Below are 24,097 nucleotides of genomic sequence, written 5' to 3' on the forward strand. Positions count from 1 at the left end.
TACTGTTTTTTTTTTAAAGATTTATTTTATTTATTTCTCTCCCCTTCCCCCCCGCCCCAGTTGTCTGTTCTGTGTCTATTTGCTGCATGTTCTTTGTCCGCTTCTGTTGTCAGCAGCACGGGAATCTGTGTTTCTTTTTTTTAAAAAAAGATTTATTTATTTATTTCTCTCCCCTTCCCCCCCCACCCCGGTTGTCTGTTCTCTGTGTCTAGTTGCTGCGTCGTCTTTGTCCGCTTCTGTTGTTGTCAGCGGCACAGGAATCTGTGTTTCTTTTTGTTGTGTCATCTTGTTGTGTCAGCTCTCCGTGTGTGCGGCACCATTCCTGGGCAGGCTGCACTTTCTTTCATGCTGGGCGGCTCTCCTTATGGGGCGCACTCCTTGCGCGTGGGGCTCCCCTACGCAGGGGACACCCCTGCGTGGCGCGGCACTCCTTGCACGCATCAGCACTGCACATGGGCCAGCTTCACACAGGTCAGGGAGGCCCAGGGTTTGAACTGCGGACCTCCCGTGTGGTAGGCGGACGCCCTATCCATTGGGCCAAGTCCACTTCCCTCCTTACTGTATTTTGAAGCTCTGTTTTTGATGCTTACACATTTAGGATTGTTACATCCTCCTTATGAATTGACTCCTTTATCATTATATAATATCCCTCTTTATTCCAGAATATTACTTGTTTTAAATTTTATTTTGTATGGTATTGGTAAAACTACTTCAACTCTTTTTTTTTTTTAATCTCCCCACCCCTTGCAGCTTGCTTGTTTTGCTCTCTGTGTCCATTTGCTACACATTCTTCTGTGTTTTTGCCTCTCCCACCTTTTATTTTGTTGCATCACCTTGTTGAGTTGGCTCTCCGTGGCACTTGTGAGCCAGGCGGCACTCGGTGGTGCTTGCAGGCAGGTGGTGCTTGTGAGCCTGCCTTCACAAGAAGGCCCTGGGACTCGAACCTAGGCCTCCCATATGGTAGATGGGAGCCCAACTGATTGAGCCACAGCCACTTCCCCCCAACTTTCTTTTAATTCGTGTTTTCATATTTCATCTTTCCTAACCTGTTTTCTTTTCACCTACTTTATATTTAAATTTGTGTGTGTTTGTGGATAGATACGCATAGAATAGTTAACATAGCAGGCCTGAGACTGCCATCCTTACAAGATTGGCCCTTGACTGGCATCTGGGAACTTCAGGCCCAGTCAACTGTTAATTAATAATGATGGTTGACTGTAACTAGACTGTTTGTAGAAACAATCTGATTTATGCTGCACACCTGATTTCCTTTTGGGAGTCTGGAATTTTAGTACATGCTAGGCAGAGGGTGCCTATGTGACCAGCCCCTAGTAAATACCTTGGGCGCTGAGTCTCTGTTGGGCTTGCCTGGGTAGAAGCTTTGCATATATGTTGCTGCATTTTTGTTACAGGGGGAAAGATGCAGTCTGCGATTCTTCATGAGAGGGAGATACCATAAGGAGCCTGCACATGGATTCCTCCCGACTTCATCTGTGCTTTTTACCTAACAATCCAATTGTGCTTTATTTTTCAAATTTTTTTACTTGAGAAGTTGTGAGTTTACAAAACAATCATGCATACCATACAGAATTCCCCTATATTGCTCCACCACCATTTTACATCTTGTATTGTTGTGACACATTTGTTAAAGTTGATGAAAGAACATTGTCATAATATTACTGTTATCTATAGTCCATAGCTTATATTTCTACTACATCACTTTAACAAATCTCAGCCATGTGTACAACTATATGTTGATAACCATGAGTTCTAAGAAATCTCCAAATGTGGGGGTGATCATGGGGACCCCCAACACAATAGCATATAAGTAGGTCTTGCTTTTTTATCCAATCTGACAATTGTGCCTAGTACTCAGGGTGCTTAGACCGTTTTTTTTTTTTTTTTTTAGGTATGGGGGGCTTGGGGATTGAACCTGGGATCTCGTGTGTGGGAAGCTGGTGCTCAACCACTGAGCCACATTGGCTTCCCTGAGTTGTTTTTTTTCATTTGTTTTGCTTGTTGTTTGTTTTTGTTTTTCCTGGAGGCACCTGGCTCTCCCGTGTGGGAGGTGAGAGCTCAACTGCTCCCCTTTTATATTTAATGACATTACTGATAATAGGGTTTAGATTGATCATTTATTTATTTAGTTTAGTGGTTGCTTTTGGGTAGGGGTTGGAAAACTTCCCTGTGAAGTGTCGGATAGTATAGAATATGTGGGCCATGGGGTCTCAGCTGCAACTCTTCCCCTACTCCACTTTGTTATTGTTACACAAAAGCAGCCACAGAAATATGTAAATGAATGGGTGTGGCTGGGATACTATAGAAGTTAATTTAGAAAAACATGTTGTGAGCTGGAATTGGCCTGTAGGCCATAGTTTACTGATTCCTACTCTAGAATTTACAATATATATATCTTTAATTTACTTACCACAATCTACCTTCATATAATAATATACCACCTTACTTACAGTATACTTCCATTTCTCTTCTCTCATCCTTCATGCTATTATTGTCACACATTTTACTTCAACATGTTATAAAGCCCACAGTACATTTTTATTTTTGCTCTAACCAGTCAATTCTCTTATAGATTTAAAAATGAGAGAAAATGCCTTTTATTATTATTTTTTTAAGATTTATTTATTTCAACCCTCTTCCCCCCCATTGTTTGTGCTGTCTGCTCTCTGTCTTCTTTTTAGGAGGCACTGGGAACTGAACCTGAGACCTCCCATGTGGTGAGGCACCCAATCACTGGAGCCACCTCTGCTCCCTGCCTGTTGCGTCTCTTGTGTTTCCTCACTGTGTCTCTTCGGTGTGTCACCTTGTTATGTCATCTTGTTGCATCAGCTTGCTAAGCTGGCCATCACATCAACTCGCTGTCTTGCTTGTCTTCTTTAGGACGCACTGGGAACTGAACATGGGACCTCTCATGTAGTAGGTGGGCGCCGAATGCTTGAACCACATCTGCTTCCTGAAAATGTCTTTTATGCTACATATTTACCAATGATGGAGGCCCTCATTTCTTTGTACAGATACAAATTTCTATATAGTGGTTTCTGCCTTCAGAACTTGCTTTCACATTTCTTATATTTAGACTTGCTGGCTATGAATTCTTTCAGTTTAATTATCTGAAAACATCTTTAGTTGTTGTTTTTCTAAGACATTTTTGCTGACTAGAGAATTCTAGGCTTACCAATTAAAAAAAATAGTATCTGTTTACTACCTTCAGGTTTGCACAGTTTCTGACAAGAAGTTTCTGTCATTCTTATCTTTGTACATAATGTTTTGTGTCTACCTCTGGCAGCTTTTAAGATTTTTCCTTATCCCTGGGTTTCAGCAATTTTATTATGATGAACCTTTACATGGTTTTCATTAGACTTATTCTGTTTGTGGTTCATTTAGCTATCTTGTGTCTATGGGTTTATAGTTTTCATCACATTTGCAACATATTTGGCCATATTTCTTCAAATATGTTTATCTGTCCACACAACCTCCCCATCCCTAATTTTCTCCTCTTGGGACTCTAATTACACATATGCTGGAACACTTGATATTGTCCCATAGGTCACTGATGATCTCTTCACTTTTATCAGTCTTTCCCCTTCTTTTTGAATAATTTCTATTACTATGTTGGTATGTTTTCAGAGTTACTGATCTTTTCTTTTGTGATGCCTAATCAGATATTAATCCTCTCCAGTTCTTTTTTTTAAGGAGGTCCTGGGGACTGAACCTGGAACATTATACATGGGAAGCAGGTGCTCAACCACTGAATTACCTCACTCCCTAATAAGTTTTTTTTTTAGGAGGTACTGGAGATCGAACCCAGGACCTCATACATAGGAAGCAGGTACTCAACCACTTGAGCTACATCTGCTCCCCTCCAGGTCATTTTTCATTTCAGGTATTGTGTTTTTCATCTGTTTAAGTTCCATTTGGGTCATTTTTATAAATTGGATTTTTCACCTTATCATGCTCATGGTTTTAAATATCTTCTTGAACATGTAGAGCACACTTATACTATGTATTTTAGCATCCTTGCCTACCAATTCCATCTACTGTCATTTCTGGACCCTTTTCAAATGACCTGTTTTTCTCCTGGCCATGGGTCCTATATTCCTGCTTCTTTACATGCTGTAATTTCTTTACTCTGTGTCAGACTCTCGATTTTACATGGTCGAGTGCTGGATTTTATTGTATTTTAAATAGTGCTGAAATTAAATTTTACTTACAGTTAACTCAGTGGTTACTTTGGGGGCTTGCTATTAATCATTGTTAGGCTAGATATAGATTAGCTTTTAGTCTAATGTAGCCCTACTAAAAAGTTGATACCCTTCTGAGATTTCTCTCTGATACCTTCTATTTTTTTAGGTTGGTCTTCTCTGGGCTTGTGGGAACACAAATTATTCCCAGCTCCGTGAATCATTCTCACTACTCCTTACTGGTACTCTTTCCCAGCCCCAGGCAATTTCCTCCCACTTATGTGCAGGGCAGTATCCAAGGAGATCTCTGTAGATTTCTGGAGTTCTTTGTGAAGCTCCTTCCTCTCAGGTACTCTACCCTGCAATTTCTAGCCATGTTGGCTTCTGTGAATTCTGGTCAATGATTCTTCAATTCACCAAGACCATGGGGCTTTGTTTGGGATCCCCCTCCATGAAATGAAGACTGGAAACTGCCTCTGTATAGTAAGAAATATAGGGCTTGCCTTGCTTATTTCCTTTTTTTCACATATCACAGTCCTGTGCTGCCTGGTGTCCAATATCTGAAAACTGATGGTTTTAATATTTTGTTCAATTTTCTAGTTTAAGATGGGAGGGTAAATCTGCTTTGATTGGCCAAAAGCAGAAAAACACACGAGTCACTTTTCAGCACCACTTCAAAACAGTTGTCAGAGGTTACTATCAATTTAAAAATTTCCCCTTTATAACAAATACCATTTTCTGCTTGGGCCAAACAAAACAAAACAACAAAACAAAACAGGAAAAACACACCTAAATGTGGAAAAGGAATTAGTAAAAAAACAATAACAATACAACAAAGAACAACTCATTATGAATAATATAGGTTACTGATTCTTAATGGACAGTGTTTAGCATCTGTGTGCATGTGTGTGTTTGGAGGGTGTGATCACTTTATTTTCCAAAGCCCTAATTTATGAAGTCCAGTCCTCCAAAAGCTACACAGTATTTTCAGTGGTGAACAAATCACTTTACATGTAATGACTTACACTGAGGAGTGAATGGATGCAGTTGATGTCTATCCCTCCTCCACATTCTCTGCATTCAGATACACAGCAAACAGGGAAAGAACTATAATAATTTTTGCAGAAATATACAATGATTGGAAAATGGAATTCCTGCATCAAGGAGTTTATAGTTTAACTGGGGAAGCAGGATTTGTATTTGTGGAGAAGACTAGCATTTACAAAGAAATATAGGTGTAACTGCAAATTAATTCAGGAGCAATGTTGGATCTATGTACTGTGGAGGTGTAGAGGAAGAAAGTGACCACAGTCAGTTACGATTAATATATCTGTACAAATATACAGATGTATTTTTAAGAAGGAACAAGCCATAGATAAGGTAAGGAAGCTGTGACAGTTTGATTTTGTGAATCCCAGAAAAAGAATATGTTCTTAAATGAATCTATTCTTGGGGTGTAGTACCCTTTGATTGCATTAGATTCAACTTAGATTACTTGATTAGGTTGCTTTTGATTGGACTATGTCAGTTAGGCATGACTCAGGTTGAATCTCTGCCCTCTTGCTGGGTCTGATATAAACAGACATGCAGAGAAAAAGGGAGCCACTATTTTTGATCTTGCCATTTGAGAGAGGATTCTAGGTTCACCTACCTCTGCAGAAAGGCAGAGAAACACCGAAAGAATGAGTGGAGGCCTGGATAGAGACAAGTCCTATGCCTGGTTGCTTACAGCTGAGCTAAAGGAGATGGTAGATTCTGGAGGGGACGGCAGAGACCTCGCCGGAAATCACCCACCATCTTGCTTCATCATGTGGCAATATTCCAGGATCACCAGCAGCTGACTTTGGTGAGAAAACATCTCTGGTGGTGCTTTGCTTTGGACATTTCATGGCCTTGGAACTGTAAAATTTTACTTTAAGTAAAATCCCTATTATAAAAACCAACCCATTTTTGGTACCTTGCATTGGCAGCCCTTTGGCAAACTAAGACAGAGGCTAAGGAATGGTGATTATAGACATCTGCCAAGACATCATGGCAGGCAAGGCAGTGGTGAAGCATGGGAGTTTCTATGGAGGAAGGCAGGCTGGGGAGCCTCAGATGAGTGGTTCTTAATACCTCTCCCTTTCTAACAAACATGACGGATTATGCCCACAAGCGGGTTACAAGCCCAATGCCCAGTAGCTATGATGCCATCTCATGCCTCCTATTCATGAAAGATACTGTGAATCACGTGAATCTGAGTGATAAAGAGGGGCCAAAGCAAGTTAATGGCACCAATACAATGCATTGGAGACCTAGAGGACCTGAGCAGCACATAAGGGCTGAGGTTTGGTGGGAGGTAGAATCACTGGGCCTGGACAGATGTTCAGGCAACTCCAGTGGTAAGCCAGGATAATACAGCAACTTCTCTATGGGAGGCAGCTGCAGCCTCTAGGGTTGACAGGTTAAAAGATCCCAGAGAAGAGAATCAGGAGAGAGGCGAGTGAAAGATATAACTGCAGTACTGAAAAAATGGCCTTTAAGACCTACATACCATTTTAGGGGAGAAGAGATTTGAATTAACCATTAACTTTGAAGGGGGGTGGGGGGGATAAGAGACTGTTCTTTTTAGGAAACACAGCTGTAAAGCAAATCCTTACCCATGGTTTTTGGCTTTAACGTTGCAGTACCCAAATGCAGATGCTGCAGATCTGTGCTAATACCTAAGCCACTAGACACATGTGTCTACCTAAATGTGAATTAAAATTATACAACTAAAAATTCAGTTCTTTATGCAAACTGTTGTGTATGTTGTTGTTCTTTTTTAAGATTTGTTTCATTTATTTATTTCTCCCCACCCCCTTGATATTTCTCACTTGCTGTGTCTGTTCATCTTCCTTGTTTCTTTAGGAGGTCTGGGAGCTGAACCCAGGACCTCTGATGTGGGAGGGAGGTGCCTAATAGTTTGAGCCACCTCCGCTCACTTAATGTATATGTTTTAACCAGTGTTATGTTAAAATACTCTACATTGCAGTTTTAATCACGTTTTTATGTGCACTCAGTAGTAAACACTTGGTTGCCAATCTATGGTTAAGAAGCTATGTAGATGGGAAGCAGATGTGGCTCAAGGGATAGGGCTTCCACCCACCATATGTGAGGACCTGGGTTCGACCCCTGGGCCTCCTGTTGAAAAAGAAGAAGAGAAAGCGTGCCTTCATGGTGAGCCAGTGCCCATGTGGTAAGCTGAATGCCCACGCGGTGAGAGTGCCTGTGCACTGAGCCAGTGCCTGTGCAAGTGAGTCATGCAGCAAGATGATGATGCAACAAAAGAGAGATGAAGGGGAGAGTCAAGGTGAAGTGCAGCAGAGACCAGGAACTGAGGTGGTTGCTTCCCACATGGGAGATCCTGGGTTCGGTTTCTGATACCTCCTGAAGAAGACTAACAAGCAATGAGCAGACAACAATGAACAGACAAAGAGCAAAAACAAGCAGGGAATGGATGTGGCTCAAGCACTTGAGTGCCCGCCTCCCACATGGGAGGTCCCGGGTTCAGTTTCTGGTGCCTCCTAAAGGAAAAAAAAACAGACAGACAATAAGCAGACAATGAACAAAAACAACAAGCAAAAAAAAAAAAAACAAAACAATGAGCAAACAATGGAGTTATCTCACGGGGAAAAAAGATATGTAGCAAAATTAAGACTCATTACAAAAAATGAAGTTCAATATACTTAAAAAAAATAAAGAAAAGCCATACTTATTTTATCTTTTGAAATAAAAATGTTCAAGAGGTTTTCAATGGCCAGTTTACTTACATGCTTATAAAATATTTTCATAAGCAATACACTAAAATAAGTAGAGCTTTTGTATTTAACTCTCCACAAAATTGTTTTGGATTTCGTTAAGCTTGGGGATATCTATGGAAATGTATAGACTGTGTGAATGTCATCAGTCACATGAGTTAATGGGGGATAAAGGCCCCATTGTGGATTCATCCTATCACATGACCTACCATTCCTCACCATGCACTGGTTGTAATGCTAGCACTACTGGAATCGGTGTGATGGAAAGTTCCCATCCTCTGGCGTGCCCTTTGAAGGCAGTGCCAGAGTGAGACAAACCTCAGACAACTCAGGACTCTGCCAGCACTCTAGGCTGGCATGTACAGAGAAGTTCTTTGTTTCCTGGTTTTCTCCCCTGGCTAAATCAACAGCATATTAACCCTGTGTTACAATGCCCTACACTGATGTGTAGTTTCTACAAACAGCAAAGCCATATAAACCTGCTTCTCTGAGTGGAAAATGTTAAATGTTTGCAATACTTAAGTTTTAACACCCTTCAGAAATCTAAAGTCATTTTGTTAATAGAGGAACTAAAAATGGGTAACTTTATTTTCTTAGAAATTTCTCACATCTGCTTATGATAAGATTATAATTTATTCACACAATGCTTTTACACTTATTAATTGAATGTACAAGTGTTGGAACTTTAAAGCATATACTCTTTCTTAGGTTTTGCCAGTTTGGGAGTGAAACAAGAATGATACAGGAAAAAAAGAAATCATTTACCTTATAGTTAGGTTTCTGAACTTGGGCACTCCCAGAACCTTGAGTAGCAGTAGAAATTACTCATTTTCAGAGGAGGACTTGAGAAGGGGTAAGAGGGAAACTCATTTCATTAAGTATAAATTGTGTCATCTTCTTAGAAGAAAAGGAATATATCTATAAACTCTAAGTCAGCATATTCTGAAAGGTGTTCAGAGAAAAAATAGTTTCCTAAGATGTTGCCAGATTGGCAGAGGCTGGGATGGATAGAAAGGTTCTGAGGTCAAACTTGGGGTAAGTCAACATTTCTGAAAGAGCCAAACTCTAATACTTCAGTAAAGAAACCTGCTTATATTTGTTTAAACCAGAATTTTCCAAACTTACCTGACCTGGATCCCTGGTAATCCCAGTTAACACCTGCACTTATTTGATCACAGGTCAAGAGTCAACAAAAAGAAAATTTACAATGAAAACATTGGATCCTTCTCCCAAGAAAATGCTGTCTTTTCAGAGTCTTGTGATATGCTTGCTAGGTGTAAGCATTGCAGGGAAATCTTTGGAAGCGCTAAAGGCTGGGTGGGTAGACCTCATGGGGACTATCTGGCTGTGACCTTAACCACTTTTTTCAACTACAAATTAATGTTTTTGTAATATTTCTTTGATTAAATATAGGCATAAATCGTTACTTTTCCTATAGGCCTTCACCCTTGAAGTCAGGGACCTAATTACAGGCTCACACTCATAGGCCCCAATCCAAACCTAAGGAATCAGAACCTCTGGGGTGAGGTGCAGGAACCTCCACTTGAAAACAGCCCCTCTGGAGCATCCAAAGCAGCTGGCCCCAGGCACAGACATGCAGCCAGCATGAAATCCACAGAGGGCCTGCGGATGAGGCAGCAAGACCCAAGTACTCCCTTCTTGAAGGCTCAGGCTGCACCTGGTGCATGAGTTTTAGCTCCTCTCCTGCTTTCACTTCTTTGCAACCAGATTTCATTTCTCTAAAAACATGGGGTGGTGGGGAGATGGGGAGGGAAGTAGAAATGATAGGGGTTCTACCTCTTTGAGTGTGGCTTCCAGACTGGGTTGAAAGGAGCCTGTCCATCTTTTGGTATTCTGGTAGTGTACCAGGCACCAAAGAGCCAGGACAGTTGCCTGGTGGCTGGTGATTACAGGCCATTAAAGGATCCAAAAAGGCACCCTTCTCAGACCTGGACTATTAAATCAGTACACAATGGATCAGAGTACAGGGCCACAGTAGATCTCCAGGTCAGCAAGCCTGACTTTAGGTTTGAATATATTCACATATCTAGAGACAAATTCTATCAGGAGGGTTAATCTGTCACTGAGACATAGGAAAATTGTCTAATACCATCAAACATTTGAATCATAAGAAAATAGTTTCCAGCCCCTCCAAGAATCTATACTGGCCTTGGCTCCATCTAAGACAGAGCTTTCCAAGATAAATAAAATACAAACCACAAATGGGAGCCACATATGTGAGTCTTAATCTTCTAGTAGCCACAATTTTAAAAAGTGAAAACAGGTGAATTTAATTTTCATAATATATTTAACTCAGTATAGCCTGAATATCAAATATCATTTCAATGTGTAATCACTATAAAATTATTAATGAGATAACTTTAGACTCTCTTTTTAATATTAAGCGTTTGAAATCTGGTGTGAATTTTACACCTACAGCACACCTCACCTTGGATGAACCACATTTCAAATGCTCAATGGGTACCTATTAGTGGTTTACAGCATTGGTCAGTGCAGGTCTAAGATTTGGCTTCCCATGTAGTTTTCCTAAAAAGGTAGAGCATGCTCTGGATAGTCTGCTGTCAGTATCCGGCCCTTTGCCAGTTCATATCTAGTTGTCATGGTAAAAGAGTAACATTGGCCTTTGGGAGTTTTGTATATCAGTTTTCTGAACTGTCCTTAAAGACACTAGATTTTCATGATGGTAGTTTTTTTATTTTTGTTGATAACACAAAATTTCCCATTTTAAACCAATTTTAAGTGTATATATGAGTGGTTTCAATTATATCCACAATCTTCTGCTACCCTTATCACCATCTATTATCAAAACTTTTCATCATTCCCAAATAGAAACTCTGTATCCAATAAACAATAACACCCCATTTCCTGCTCTCCTCCACCCCTGGAAACCTGTAATCTACTTTCTATTTCTATGAATTTGCTTTTTCTAGATATTTCATATAAGTGGAATCATACACTATCTGTCCTTTTGTGTCTAACTCATGTCATTCAACATGGTGTCTTCAAGGTTCATTCATGTTGCAGCATGTTTTAGAACTTCATTCCTTTTTATGGCTTAATAATATTCCTTTGAGTATTTATGCCATATTTTATTGGTCCATTCATCTGTCAATAGACTACTGGGTTGCTTCTACCTTTTGGCTATTTTGAATAGTACTGCTATAAGCACTGGTATATAAATATCTGCATGAATCCCTACTTTCAGTTCTTTTGGGTATATAACTAGGAGTGGAATTGCTGGGTCTTATGGTAATTCTATGTTAACGTATGATGTCACTTTTTAAAAATGGTTCTTATTAAAAATATTTTATGGTATCACTTGAAAAATAATAAATTATTTAATTTCCCTTAGAGAAGTTGTACGTTTACAAAACGATCATGCAGAAAATACAGAGTTCCCATATACCCACCCCCAATTTTAACATTTTGCGTTAGTGTTGGTATTTTGCTAGAACTGAGGAGGTGGTATTATTATAATTGTACTATTAAATACAGTCCATATTCTACATTAGGTTTATGAGGTCACTTTTAAATGGAAATTGTTCTTTCTGTCCTCCACTCACAGAGGAAGCAGGAGAAACTCAGAATCTCTGTATGTATCCAAATACTTCAGTACACATCCCTATAAAGAAATACATATATAGTTCTGACTGCTTCTGGGTCATTGTTCTGTTCCCACCAGTCTCCTCGTTGAAGTTCACTGTCTCACTGCTGCTTTCTTGGGTTGGCCTTCTCTCAGCCAAAGCATGTGGCTTCTTAGAACAGGCGAGGGGCTCCTCTGCTCTGAATCTCAGGAAGGCTCTTCTGCTTGTCATTACTTGTCATCACCCTACCCTTTCTCCATGGGCCCGTCACTGCCACCTCTTCCCTGAGACCTTCCCTGACCCCACACATTTGCGTCTTCCTCTCTTCTACCACATCTCCATGTGGCCCTTAATTCATGCTACCATGTATAATCATCAGTTTGTGTGTGTGTTTTCCCCACAAGACTAGTTCTGGAGGGGAGACTCTCCTTTCAGCCCTCTTTGCATCCTCCACTATGGAGTGTGGAGGCTTGCTCACGTAGCTTATCAATCATTATGGCTTGAAGTGGACTGAAAGAAAAGAGGAGCTCCCTCCTTCACCAGCCCGTCTTTGCCCAGGCATGCTCTGAGATTCACAACACCACACTACAGTGAGGGCCCTCGGGAGAAAAATGAACAAATGCATCAGAAGTTGAATGGGTGAACTAAACTGCATGGATTCAATAAGCTAAAATTGCCACAAACCTACTCCAGATAATGACTAATATATACCTGGGTATCATAGCAATGAAGCTGCATAACGTGACAGGCAGAGTCATTATTTACATTTGAGGCTGCTTTATGGAATTTTGTATTTCATTTGATTATAAGCCGGTATATAATTTGGAAACATTACCAAAAACTGTCAGTCTTCAACATCCCCTTCCCATCTCTATTTCCTCCTTATTTCCCTTCACTAATATTGTGGGGAGAAGGGAAATTAACAAATTAAAACAACAAAAAACCTCTAACCTAGATGTTTCAGTCTTTTTCACAGCCTCTTGTGGTGATGCAGGAGAATAACCTACAATTGCTTTTCTTATGCCTACGTGTATAACCCCAAGAGCCAGACATAATGGCAGCAGCACACAACACTCCTGAACTTCCAGGACTTGTCTGAACTCACACTGTCACCTAGGAAACTGGGGTCTCAATTTCCCTCTTGTAATAAACGTGCCAATGTAAGCTGACATCAGTCACCCTCCTCAGCTGCTGAAAAGGAGGAAGACTTCCCATTTACCTGGCACCCCAGGTAAAAATAGTGCTTATCAGGCTCTGTGCAAGGCACTTTATGTTGTTATTGTATGACGAATAAAGTAAATCTGGTTAAGTGATTGAAAGCAGAAATAACAGACTATTTCATTGCTCAAGAGAAATGTCAGAGGTTATACTGTACCTTGGTTCCTTCAGACACCATCAATGTTTTCCTGAACCTGGCTAACCACTAATTCTTTCCATTTCTCTATAGGCAATAATAGTAACAATAATAATAGCTAATACTTAGGGTGTTTACCATTTGCTAGACACTGTTCTAAACATTCTTTTTAGGTTATTTAATCCATGCAAAGACCATATGAAGTAGGACTATTATCCCTATTTTATAGGTGAAGAAAAGACACAGTGAGAGTCAAGTAACTTTAGGGTCATAGAGCTAGGAAGCAGTAGAGCTGGGAGTTGATCCTGGGTAGACCAATTCTGGTACCTCTGCTTTTAACTAGTACACACTTCTGCTTCCCATGAAAACAATCTCATCTATGTCAATTGTGGCCCATTTTGATGTCAGCCTTCCCGACTCACTCCAGCTTCCAGCTTCTAGAGCCCTGTATCTTAGACTTCCTGGAGCCCTGCAAGACTGGTTTTGGGGGTGGGGGATCAGGAGGGTTGATATTTTCTTGGGCATTCAGATTACTGCAGGACAAAGGCTCTCCAGATCTCTCCACCTACCCAAGGGGTCTAGTAGTGCCCTCTGGCAATATCTTCTTCATCCCTCGAAGACCTCACCTACCTTCAAGCCTAGGTCCAGCTCCCTCAGTGAGCGCTGGATCTCCCTGGTGAGGCTATTCATCCTTTCACACTCCTGGAAGGCAACCACGATGTAGGGCGTGCGCTCCTCCACTTTGGCCATCAGCTCTGGTATGTTAAACTCATCTGTCATCCGCTCCAAAATTTCTTCTAGGAGGGCCTTGACCTGCCCCACAACAGGAAACACAGAGTTAAGAAGAGGCTCTAATTCTTCAGAACTACATTCCCCTGAAAGATTGCACTAGGGAGGCCAGTCCCCCATCACCTGCTGCCCTTCCACCTGTCCATACCTGGTCTGCTTGCTGAGGCCAGCTGGGTCAGGGGCCAAGGACTGACCACAGGATGGACTCCCCATAGGCTGGCCAGCTTAGAAAGATGAACACAGATGCCTCTCTAGTAATTGGGAGTTAAAAAACTCAGAATGGAGACCTGGTTCACTGTGGGAATCCAACTCAAAAGGCTAAGATAGACCTGGGCTGGAGGTGGCCATTCATGGGAAGCTGAAGTGAGAAGCACAGTAATGAATATATATATTCAGGTCTGAGTCTCCATGATGCTATCCTGTGGTTTCTGTCTTTGGATTCTGGAAGAGGCATCCCATCTATCATGTAAATCTCCTTCTCATCTCCTGACATCTTCACCACACACACTGTCAATTCATTAGACCATGGCAACTAGAATGACCTAGGACTGTCTCCTGGAAAGTTGGAATTGAGGCACAGATATCCTGGGTTATTTCAGTGTAAGCAGTTAGAGTCTGAGTCTTCCATTTGGGAGGAAATGAGTAAGCCCAAGAGGTCTGTCAGCAGGAAAGAAAAATGAAACAACTGCAGACATAGTAGACCACACAGTCTACAGAGGAATTGGAGTGAGTATTTGTGCTGGCCCATTCTGGAGAAATGAGAGCTGAGCTCTGGACATATGTGGTGGACACTAGTTGTCATCTGTTCACCATCTATTTCCCCTTCTAGTATCAGACCCCTTACCTCCTTTTGGGAAATTACCTCTTCCCCATTGTTTTGTGAAGACAATCAGAATGCCTAACCCTCCCCTGACCTAAGTTAGGCCAATCAGATTATCTTTCCCAAGACTTTGAAAATTTGAATCTTGTACCTGGGACTCAAAGAATAGAAAGTGGTTGGGTTTACTGGCAGGATGGATGTGCCCTGAAGGAACCATGCTCCTTGGGACCCTAGAGCCATTGTGGTTCTTTTCTTCTTACATTGATTGCTTTGATATAGTGAATTCTTTCTTGCCTGGCTCAGCTAAATTGGTGTCTGTTGCTTACAACTAAAGAACTTGTACTGAGTTAATAGTTCTGTTCCATATTTCCCATGTGATATAAACACGTCACTTAAACCTCAATTTTTTCATCTGTAAAATATTCTTCCTACCCTGTCCCCCACAACCCTCAGGGTTGTTCTGAAGATCAAATCAAATGAGTGATCAATGTGGCAGCATTGGTAAGCTATAAAGAGCTATATTGATACAAAGGATTGATATTCACCTTGTCTTGTATTGTTAACATATGATACATTCTTATGAAAAGAGCTGGTATTAGAAAAAAGAAAGTAAAAATCCATCACCCTGTCACAAATGGGTCTTTGGTGCTGTCTGAGCACAAACTGGCATGGAATTTTAACGGTTTCTGAAAGCTGCTGCTGGGGTAGAAGACAAATAGCTAAAACTATATCATATTTCTGTCTCTGGAAGTGAATTTGAAGAAACAGCCCTTTATCAGTGAGCTGCCATTTGGACATTATTGACAAAAAATGAAAAGCTGGTCTGGAGGTGTTCCAAAATGCACTGAATGTGGGTAAGCAAAATTCCATTCTGTCACTCATGGTGCCCAGGGAGGCTTTGGAGATCAGGCCCAAGGAAGGAGAGGACCATTATGGAAGGAAACAGGGCCCTGTTTTGCTCAGGGAGTCCCAAAGTTCCCTTCAGATGGGAAGAATGAATTCCAAGGATTGTGGTTCACTTTATTACCATAAGGGAATACCTCTGCTTTATTTTAATTGAAAAATGTAGTAAATGTCTACAATAAAAATGTGAACATGACAGATAAATATGAAATTAGAAGTGAAATCCTTCCACAATCTTGCCTCTACCCTCAAAAGGGAAAAAACACTATTAATCTGCTAATTTTTGGTTTTTGTTCTGCAGATGTTCTTCAATGCAAAGAATTCTGTTGATCCACCATCCATCCATTGGCCTATCCATCTAAATCTATCTAAAAATCTACCTATCTATCTATCTGTCTGTCTGTCTATCTATCTATCTGTCTGTCTAATCATCTCTCATCTATCTAACTATCATTAATGGAATTATACCACACACAGCTTTTCCAGTTTGCTTTTTTCACTTTATAAATTTGTACACATTTCCTTTTAGTACATATGGATGTGACTTTTTCTTTGTAACGAAATATATTATTCCACTGTTTTGGCACACTATAATTTATTGAATCAATCCCCTTTTGATGGATATTTGGTCTGTTTACCATTTTTTACTACTATAAGCAATCCTGCAATAAATAAACAAACAAATAAATAAATAAAACTTGTGTACTTTTATGTGTTTCCTCTGGCTGAATTCCTAGAAATAGAATTATGAGCAAAATGTGAACATTTAAAAATTTTAATAGTTATTGTTGAATTGTCCTATAACTTAAACCTCTATCAACAGAGAGGTTTTCCCTATTTTCTTATACTCTCACTGCTGGATGTGAACACATTTAAAAATCTTTATAATTAGGTGAAAAATGATATTTTGCTTAATTCCATTGATTTATGAATGATGTTGAGGAGTTTTTCCTATTTTTATTGGCTATTTGTATTTCCTATGAGAATTTCTTGTGTCCTTTCTTCCCTTCCCTCTCCTCTTCCTCTCCTCAACCTCCTCCTTTTTCCATATGTAAGAATGATTTATATATTGGAAAAAATCGTCCCTCTTCCCAATATCTGTGTTGCAACTAGATTATTGTGGTAGACTGAATCATGTCCTTAACACATACATGTTCAAACCCCTGTCCCATGGGTGTGGATTCACTTGTGAAGAGGATCTTTAAAGACCCTATTTAGGTGAGGGTAAATTGAATCTATGTAGGCCCTCGTCCATATGACTGGAGTCCTTATAAGCAGAAGAATCACCACCAGTCAGGAGGAACCAGAGCAGGAGACAGGAAGAGACAGCTCCCCATGTGATGGAGGATTGCTGGAAAGCCATCGTCAGAATGCTGTAGACTTTGGGAAGAAAGCATGGACCTACCAATACCTTGATGTTGGACTTCTAGCCTTCAAAACTGTGAGCCAAAAATTCTGGTTTAAGTTGACCAGTGTGTGGTATGTGTATAGCAGCCCTGGTAAACTAAGATAGTTGTCCTAGTTTGACTTTGTTCATGGTGTGTTTTAGGTTTACAGGTGTTTAACATTTTTTAAGTAGATGGATTTGTCAATCTTTTTCTTTACAGATTCTGAGGATTTTTTTTTTTTTTATGGTTTTACAAGGTCTTCTTTGTGAGATCAAAAAAGCATTCACTCGGGAAGCAGCTGTGGCTCAATCAGTTGGGCTCCCGTTTACCATGTGGGAGGCCCTGGGTTTGCGTTCCGCGGCCTCTTTGTGAAGGCAGGATCGCCCGCGCTCTATGGAGAGCCGCCTGGCCCGCAGATGCTGCAGAGCTGTTGACCTGCAAGTGCTGTGGAGAGCTGACTCAGCAAGGTGACACAACAAATAAAAGGGAGACAAAAACACAGAAGAACATGCAGTGAATGAACACAAAAAGCAAGCAAGCCGCAAGGGGGGAGGGGAAATAAAGTAAATAAATACAGACACAGAAGAACGTGCAGTAAATGGACACAGAGAACAGATTCAAAATGCCACAAAGAGGGGGATAAAAAAAAAAGCATTCACTCAAGTTTATTTCTAGTACTTTTAATGTTTTCCTGTTTTACATTTAAATGTTTGAGCCATCTGAAATGTAATTCGGCATAAAGAGTGAGGGACACAGCTTTATTTTTCTCCAAATGACTAGCCAGTTGTTCAACACTAAAGAAATCCAGTGCCAAAAGGCAAATGGGAGAGGCAGGCTCCCTCCATCAGTAAGGAAGACAGGAAGGATGTACATCCCAGGGAAGCCCCTGGAGGCCAGGTACCCATCCTGAATAGCAGATTCATCTGCCAAGAGAGGCATTTGGGGCTCAGATCATCAAATGAGGCCTTAGTTTCCTGAGAAACAAAACCCAGGCTTGGGCTGAAGACTGTGGCAGACTGCTAGTTGTCTCCTTTCTAACCATCCTCCCTCCTCCCCCACCTCAACACTTCTTCCATCTTCCTGGGCATATGGCTGTCCAACTACAGACTAAATTTCCCAGCTTCCCTTCCAGAGGTGGATGTGTGCCTACATTTGGGCCAACAATTTGAGACTGTACGTGAAGTGTGCAACCTTTGTATCATTTCCAATTTAACAATGAAACCCTCTTCTGGGCTTGGCTCTTTGTCCTCCTCTAGAGCTGCTATGGGGATATGAAGGGACATAGCTCATGAGAACACGTGAGAAGACGACCAGGGCTGAGCACTTGGATATTTCACAACCGACGTGTATCTAATAGCTGGCACACTTGATGGTGTCCCACACAGCAAATGACTACGGTTAGCTACATTTTTGAAATCTCTCTCTCTCACACATGCACACATACAATTTCATACACACACAGCATTTATTGAGTTACTTGGGGGAAAGCACAAGAAAATTATAAGAATTAGGAGCTTCTTTGAACTTTGCCTGAAGAATCCTGTCTTTTCCTTACATAATCCCAGCTTTTTTCATTTTTAGAACTAGGAACATGTTTCATTCTGAGTGGTTTGGATTCTGGATTACATAAAATTTCTTCTCCTCCCTTTATTCTCAAATTACATCTTATAAATCAAATAGTGGCATAGGCTGAGTTACGTGATTTAAAGGAGTTTTCTCTAAGTATGGCCACCTGCCTCAAAGTCACTAGAACACAAATTCTTCCATCTAACCCCAGATCTCAGAATGAGAATTTCAAGTTCCTTAATTCATTCTTTGGCAAATTAAATATTGAGAACTATTTCAATGATCCACTTTATACCTTTTAGCAAAAGCCCATCTCCTTTAGTATCAATCAAATAGCTTTCCTAAAATCAATCACTGCAGCCTCAAAGTTTGATGATCTTAAACTTCCTAACCTTTAATCTTCCAAGGATGCTTCCTTGTAAACCTGAGTCCATCTCTAATTAAATCCAGGCAGTACTGTGGGGGTGAGGTGGAGGCGGCAGTAAATCTCTTGGAAGCGGAATTAGCTCAGGAAAGATTTCTCAGAGAAGTTTTACTTTGGTGCCCCTTACATTTTCTGCCTTCTGCTCTCCCCACACCAGAAAGAGAACCCTCAGATAGCCTTCTGCTTGTCCCAAATCCCACATCTCACCCTAGTCTGCCCTTATACTCCATAATTCCCTTCCACGGTCCCGAAATTTTAGGGCAAATTGTGCTAAGTAGCACTTATCTGTGTGTTAAGAGACTCTCTAATTAAAAGTCATTCATACAAACAGAAGGCATTTTCATTTTAAAGAGGAGTGTGTGAATCCAAATGAACATCTACTTGGTGGGGCAGGGGAGGAAGTATTTGGCAGCAGCTCTCCAGCCATCATTACTTAGTTTGCCAAGGAGTCAGGAAGTCAGTTCAAAGGCTCCCCAAACAGCCATTTACTTTTTAGCTCTGCCCTTTACCATGGAACTGAGTAAAAAGTGACACTTGGTGGATTGGCAAAGCAAACTACGTAATCCAGACAATGGGGATTTCCTATGATTTAAACATATGAATCAGCATGGCATCATGACTGGTAGAAAATTGAGGGGGCTGTTTCAGGTGAAGAGCAAGCACCTCGAGGCTGAACCCACTATGTGCTAAGGCAGGAGGTACACAAGTGTGGTCTACACTATAATGGATTGAATTATGTCCCCCAAAAGGTATGTTCAAGTCTTCATCCCTGGTCCTGTGAATGTGACCCTAGGTTGAAATGGGATCTTTGAAGATATTAGTTAAGAGGGGGCCAAATTGGATTAGAATTGGTGTCCTTATAGCAAGGGAGGATTGGGCACAGATAGGGAAAGAGAAGACAGCCATGAAATGGAGGCAGAGATTGAGGTTGCAGAGATTGCAGGCAAACCACTACCATACCACAATAGACTTCAGACTGTGTGCCCTGCTGACACCTTGATTTCAGAACTGTGAAACAATATACTCTCGTTGTATATTCAAACTGTAGTACTTCTATGGCAGCCATAGGAAACTAAGGCAACTGCCAAAGCAGCTAGTAGCAGAAGAGTCTCTGTAGTAGGCTGAATCATGTACCCCAACAAAAGATGTGCTCTTAATCTTCATCCACGGTCCTGTGGGTGTGAACCCATTTGTAAATAGGAAGGTGCAATATCTGTTAAGGCGTAGACTCATTTGTAAATAGGATCTTCTAAGATTCTATTTAAGTGTGGCCAAACTTAGGCAGTTAAGGCCTTAATCCATATGACTGGAGGCCTTATAAAAAGAAGCTATAAGTTTTAGAAAGACACAGGAGAATATCAAGGACATTGCCATGTGATGAGAAGCAAGATACAAGTCAAGAAATCCCAAGGATTACAGTAAGCCAGCACTAGAATGCTATGCAAGGAGAAAGCCTAGCCTTGTCAACACCTTGATTTTGGACTTCTAGTCTCCAAACTGTGAGCCAATAAATCCCTGCTGTTTAAATCCACCCACTGTGTGGTATTTGTCATAGCAGCCTTGACAAACTGAGACAGTCTCCACGTACAAACCTTGGGCCCCCAGAAAGATCTTAGGCAATCCCCTTCAAGTACCTTTTCTTCTCTTGTGGCCCCTCCTCCATCTCCAGTTTGGCTGTCCCGAGGCTGCATCTCTAGCACTGTGCGAAAGAGCTTTTCTGAAGTCTGGGTGAGGAAGCCAATCTCGGCATTTGGATGGAGCCCATAGAGATATGGTGACTCTGGAGGCAGCTCGGCATCAATGTACTGAAAACCAAGGGAAGAGTCACTTGCATAAGAATCAAGACACATTTCCAATGTCCCACATGACTTGTCCTCTGAAGGACAATGGGTGGGCTAGGCCACAACCAGGGCACCAGTATCCCTTTGGCCTTACACGTGAACCTGCTTGCCCAGCCTGGGTGACTTCAGCATGCTTCCCATGTATTCATGCACATGCTTTTCCCCAACCTTTCTTTGACATCATCTGTTTTCATATTCCAGGCAAGTTTTCTTGAAATTCTAGTTTTAATGGTATCATTCCCTTTTTGGGAAGCTTAAAGGACTGCCTGTTACCCATCACCAATCCCACCCCTCCCACTGCTCTCTAATATACTCCTGCTCCTCTGGCTACAAAAAAAATCTTCTTGGTACTTTATACTATTAATCCCTACCTGACCAGAGAGTTTTAGTTTTACTCAAGCTCTTTGAGGTTCCCAGCCTTCTTCCCCTTAAATTCCTTGCCCCTGTGTTTATCTAAATCAGGGAAGACAACCCTAAAGGTGTACATGGAACCATGCACGCAAAAATAAATGTGTGAAATGGGATGTAGGATGAGGTAAACTTTGCTTTGAGCTGGAGAGTTCATATAGCTGGCTGATGACTTTAGAATTTAAAAACTTTAAAGTGGGATGTCACCCAAACAACACATCTCTATGGTCAATTATAGCGGGCCTCAGTCTGCTATCCCTGAAAATATCCTCTCTAGCTTCTCCAAATATTCCCTGAGTACTCGTTCACTTCTTTCTATTATACTGAGATATTATCCCTTGAGTTTAGAACTGAAGTTGCAATTGTTGATTTCCTGATGTCCATAACATTTATTAATAGTCTAGGTAAAAGATTGTTAATTCCTTAAAGGCAAATTTGCGTGTTTGTTTATTTTTGTATTTCACCAGAACCCAGCAAACTGCTAGACCCTTGGTAGGTGTGCTGTAACAGTCTACTAACTGATATATTAAAGAAAGGAATGAAGAAAAGGAAATTCTAACTACCTCTGTCATTTGGGAGTATGCATACCTTACGATAAGAGAACCAAACTTAATTTAGAATTCTCGCCCACCTTGTCCATATCCTATGCCAGCCTCTTGTCTAACTGTTCCATGGACACTAGGGGAGGCTCTTGCATAATTTTCTTGGGTAAAGCCTTGAAGCCTTTTGGTGAAGTTAAAAAAATTCCTCTTATTTCCTTTAAAGAATCTTACTTCTTTTAATTTCTTCATACATTCATTTTTTTTCCTTCTGGATCAAATGACTTTTATAACTTACCCTTTTAAATTTTCTGAATTAAAAATTTTTTTTTAAAGCTTGTAGTTAATGTTCTTATGACCAGTATTTCCTTTTAGTTTGCCATTCAAGTGTTCTTTCAGGCATGTTCAGAAGTCAAACAATGAAAATCCCTTTTTCATTATCTTTTAATGTATTTTCCCTGGCAGGATGGAATCAGTTTTTAAAAGGCAGAGATGAAGGCTTTAAAAATAGCCATAGTATTTGTACACTGATGTTCATAGTGGCATTATTCACAATTGCCAAAAGATGGAAACAACCCAAGTGTCCATCAACAGATGAATGGATAAACAAAATATGATGTATATATATATGATGGCAAGTCATCTAGGATTAAAAAGGAATGAAGTCCTGATGCATGTGACAACATGGATGAACCTTGAGGACATTATGTTAAGTCAAATAAACTAGACGCAAAAGGACAAATATTGTGTGTTTTCACTGTTGTGATCTAATTATAACAAGCAAACACAGAGTTAGACTCTAGAATATAGGTTACTAGGAGATAGACGGGGTTAGAGAATTGGGAGTTGATGCTTAACTTGCATGGAATTTCTATTTGGGCTCATGGTAAAGGTTTGAAAATAGAAGGTGGTGATGGTAGCACATTATAGCATGTTATTGTGAGTATAATGAACAGTACTTGAACTGCATAGGTCAATGTCATTAAAAGAGGAAACATTAGGATGTATATATATTACTAGAATAAAAATGGAAAGATAAAACATAGGGTTATACAATACCTGTTGTATATGAAGGAGTATAGTTAATAGCACAAGTATAAGAATGCTTTTTCATGAATTATAGCAAATGTACGATACTAATACAAGATGGTAATGATAGGGCAGTATATAGGAAATATATCTAATGTAAATAATGGATGATAGAACTATTTTGATAATCTTTCACCAATTGTAACAAAGGTAACCACTGTTAAAAAAATAGTATTATAAAAAAGTGTTATCATCAATAGTAACAAATATTCCACACCAATGCAAGGCTTTGGTGGTGAGGTGGTGTACAAGAATCCTGTATTTTATGCATGAGTGTTTTGTAAACTTAAAACATCTCTAATGAAAAAAAGAGTTAAATGCTTAAGAAATAGTAATAGCAAAATGAAAGCCAGAGTAAGAAAAAGCTTCATAAGAATGTTTTTCTGGGCAGATGTGTGTGGGTATGAGTGCTTATGTTCACAGAAACTGGTAGGGCACAGGAGGCTGAGTGAGCGGACCATGAGATCACGTCCCCCTGAAGGTATTTAGAACTGCTGGTGTAAACTTTACCAACAGTTGGCTAAGTTCTTACTGAAATTTTGCTCTTCATGGTTTTGCCAATATCCCAAATGAAAGTAACCAACTAACTGCCCCAGATGTTATTGGTAGAAAAGAGCAACAATAATTTAAACATTATTGAACATTTGGTTCAATACATTATTATTCAAACATTATTCAAAACATTATTGAACCAAATGTTTGGAATTACTGAATCAACATCAAGAATGAAAAGATCTCCAAAGGCTCAAATTTTTCATTAACTCAAGGCTAGAAATCCTATAGCCGTCAGTGCCAACTTAGGGCTGAGGACCAAATTTTATTATTATTATTATTATTATTTATTCTTCTCCCCTTCCTGCCCCCCTCCCCCACCCCAGCTGCCCGTTTCTGTGTCCATTCGCTGCGTGTTCCTCTTTGTCCGCTTCCATTGTTGTCAGCGGCATACATAGGAACCTGTGTTCCTCTTTGTTGCGTCATCTTGTTGTGTCAGCTCTCCATGTGTGTGGCGCCACTCCTGGGCAGGCTGAACCTTCCTTCGCACTGGGCGGCTCTCTTTACGGGGAGCACTCCCTGCGTGTGGGGCTCCCCTATGCGGGGACACCCCTGTATGGCACGGCACTCCTTGTGCATATCAGCACTGCGCATGGGCCAGCTCCACACGGGTCAAGGAGGCCCGGGGTTTGAACCATGGACCTTCCATGTGGTAGACGGACGCCCTAGCCACTGGGCCAAGTCCACTTCCCCTGAGGGCCAAATTCAACATGTGCTCAGCTCTTTAAGTCATTCCTCCCTGGCCTCTAACTAAGGTTGATAAGAGATGCCCTGGTGTGAGTTTCCCCCCCTGTGCAGGACAGACTGAAGGAGCATCCAGGTCCCCTGGGACCACCACTGA

General features: G+C 40.7%; 1 protein-coding gene and 1 long non-coding RNA gene across 5 annotated transcripts in view; one reads left to right on the forward strand and one right to left on the reverse strand.

The window, feature by feature from the left end:
• Nucleotides 1-24,097, reverse strand: part of DNAH9 (dynein axonemal heavy chain 9) — a 357,462-nt gene that overhangs the window by 7,706 nt on the left and 325,659 nt on the right. For all 4 annotated transcript variants that reach the window (XR_011646782.1, XM_058283466.1, XM_058283464.1 and 1 more), the window contains 2 exons: nucleotides 20,462-20,632; nucleotides 13,568-13,750 (listed from right to left, as the gene is read on the reverse strand). Coding sequence is in view for 3 of the 4 variants with exons in the window: in XM_058283466.1 (XP_058139449.1) it covers nucleotides 13,568-13,750; nucleotides 20,462-20,632 (354 nt within the window). In the remaining variant the exon portion in view is untranslated. The remainder of the gene's footprint in view (nucleotides 1-13,567; nucleotides 13,751-20,461; nucleotides 20,633-24,097) is intronic.
• Nucleotides 15,298-16,160, forward strand: LOC131274979 (uncharacterized). The gene is made up of 2 exons (XR_009182318.2): nucleotides 15,298-15,400; nucleotides 15,751-16,160. It is a non-coding gene; the product is annotated as an uncharacterized lncRNA (long non-coding RNA).

The sequence above is a fragment of the Dasypus novemcinctus genome, chromosome 21 (assembly GCF_030445035.2).
Source record: "Dasypus novemcinctus isolate mDasNov1 chromosome 21, mDasNov1.1.hap2, whole genome shotgun sequence".
NCBI classification, from domain to species: domain Eukaryota; kingdom Metazoa; phylum Chordata; class Mammalia; order Cingulata; family Dasypodidae; genus Dasypus; species Dasypus novemcinctus.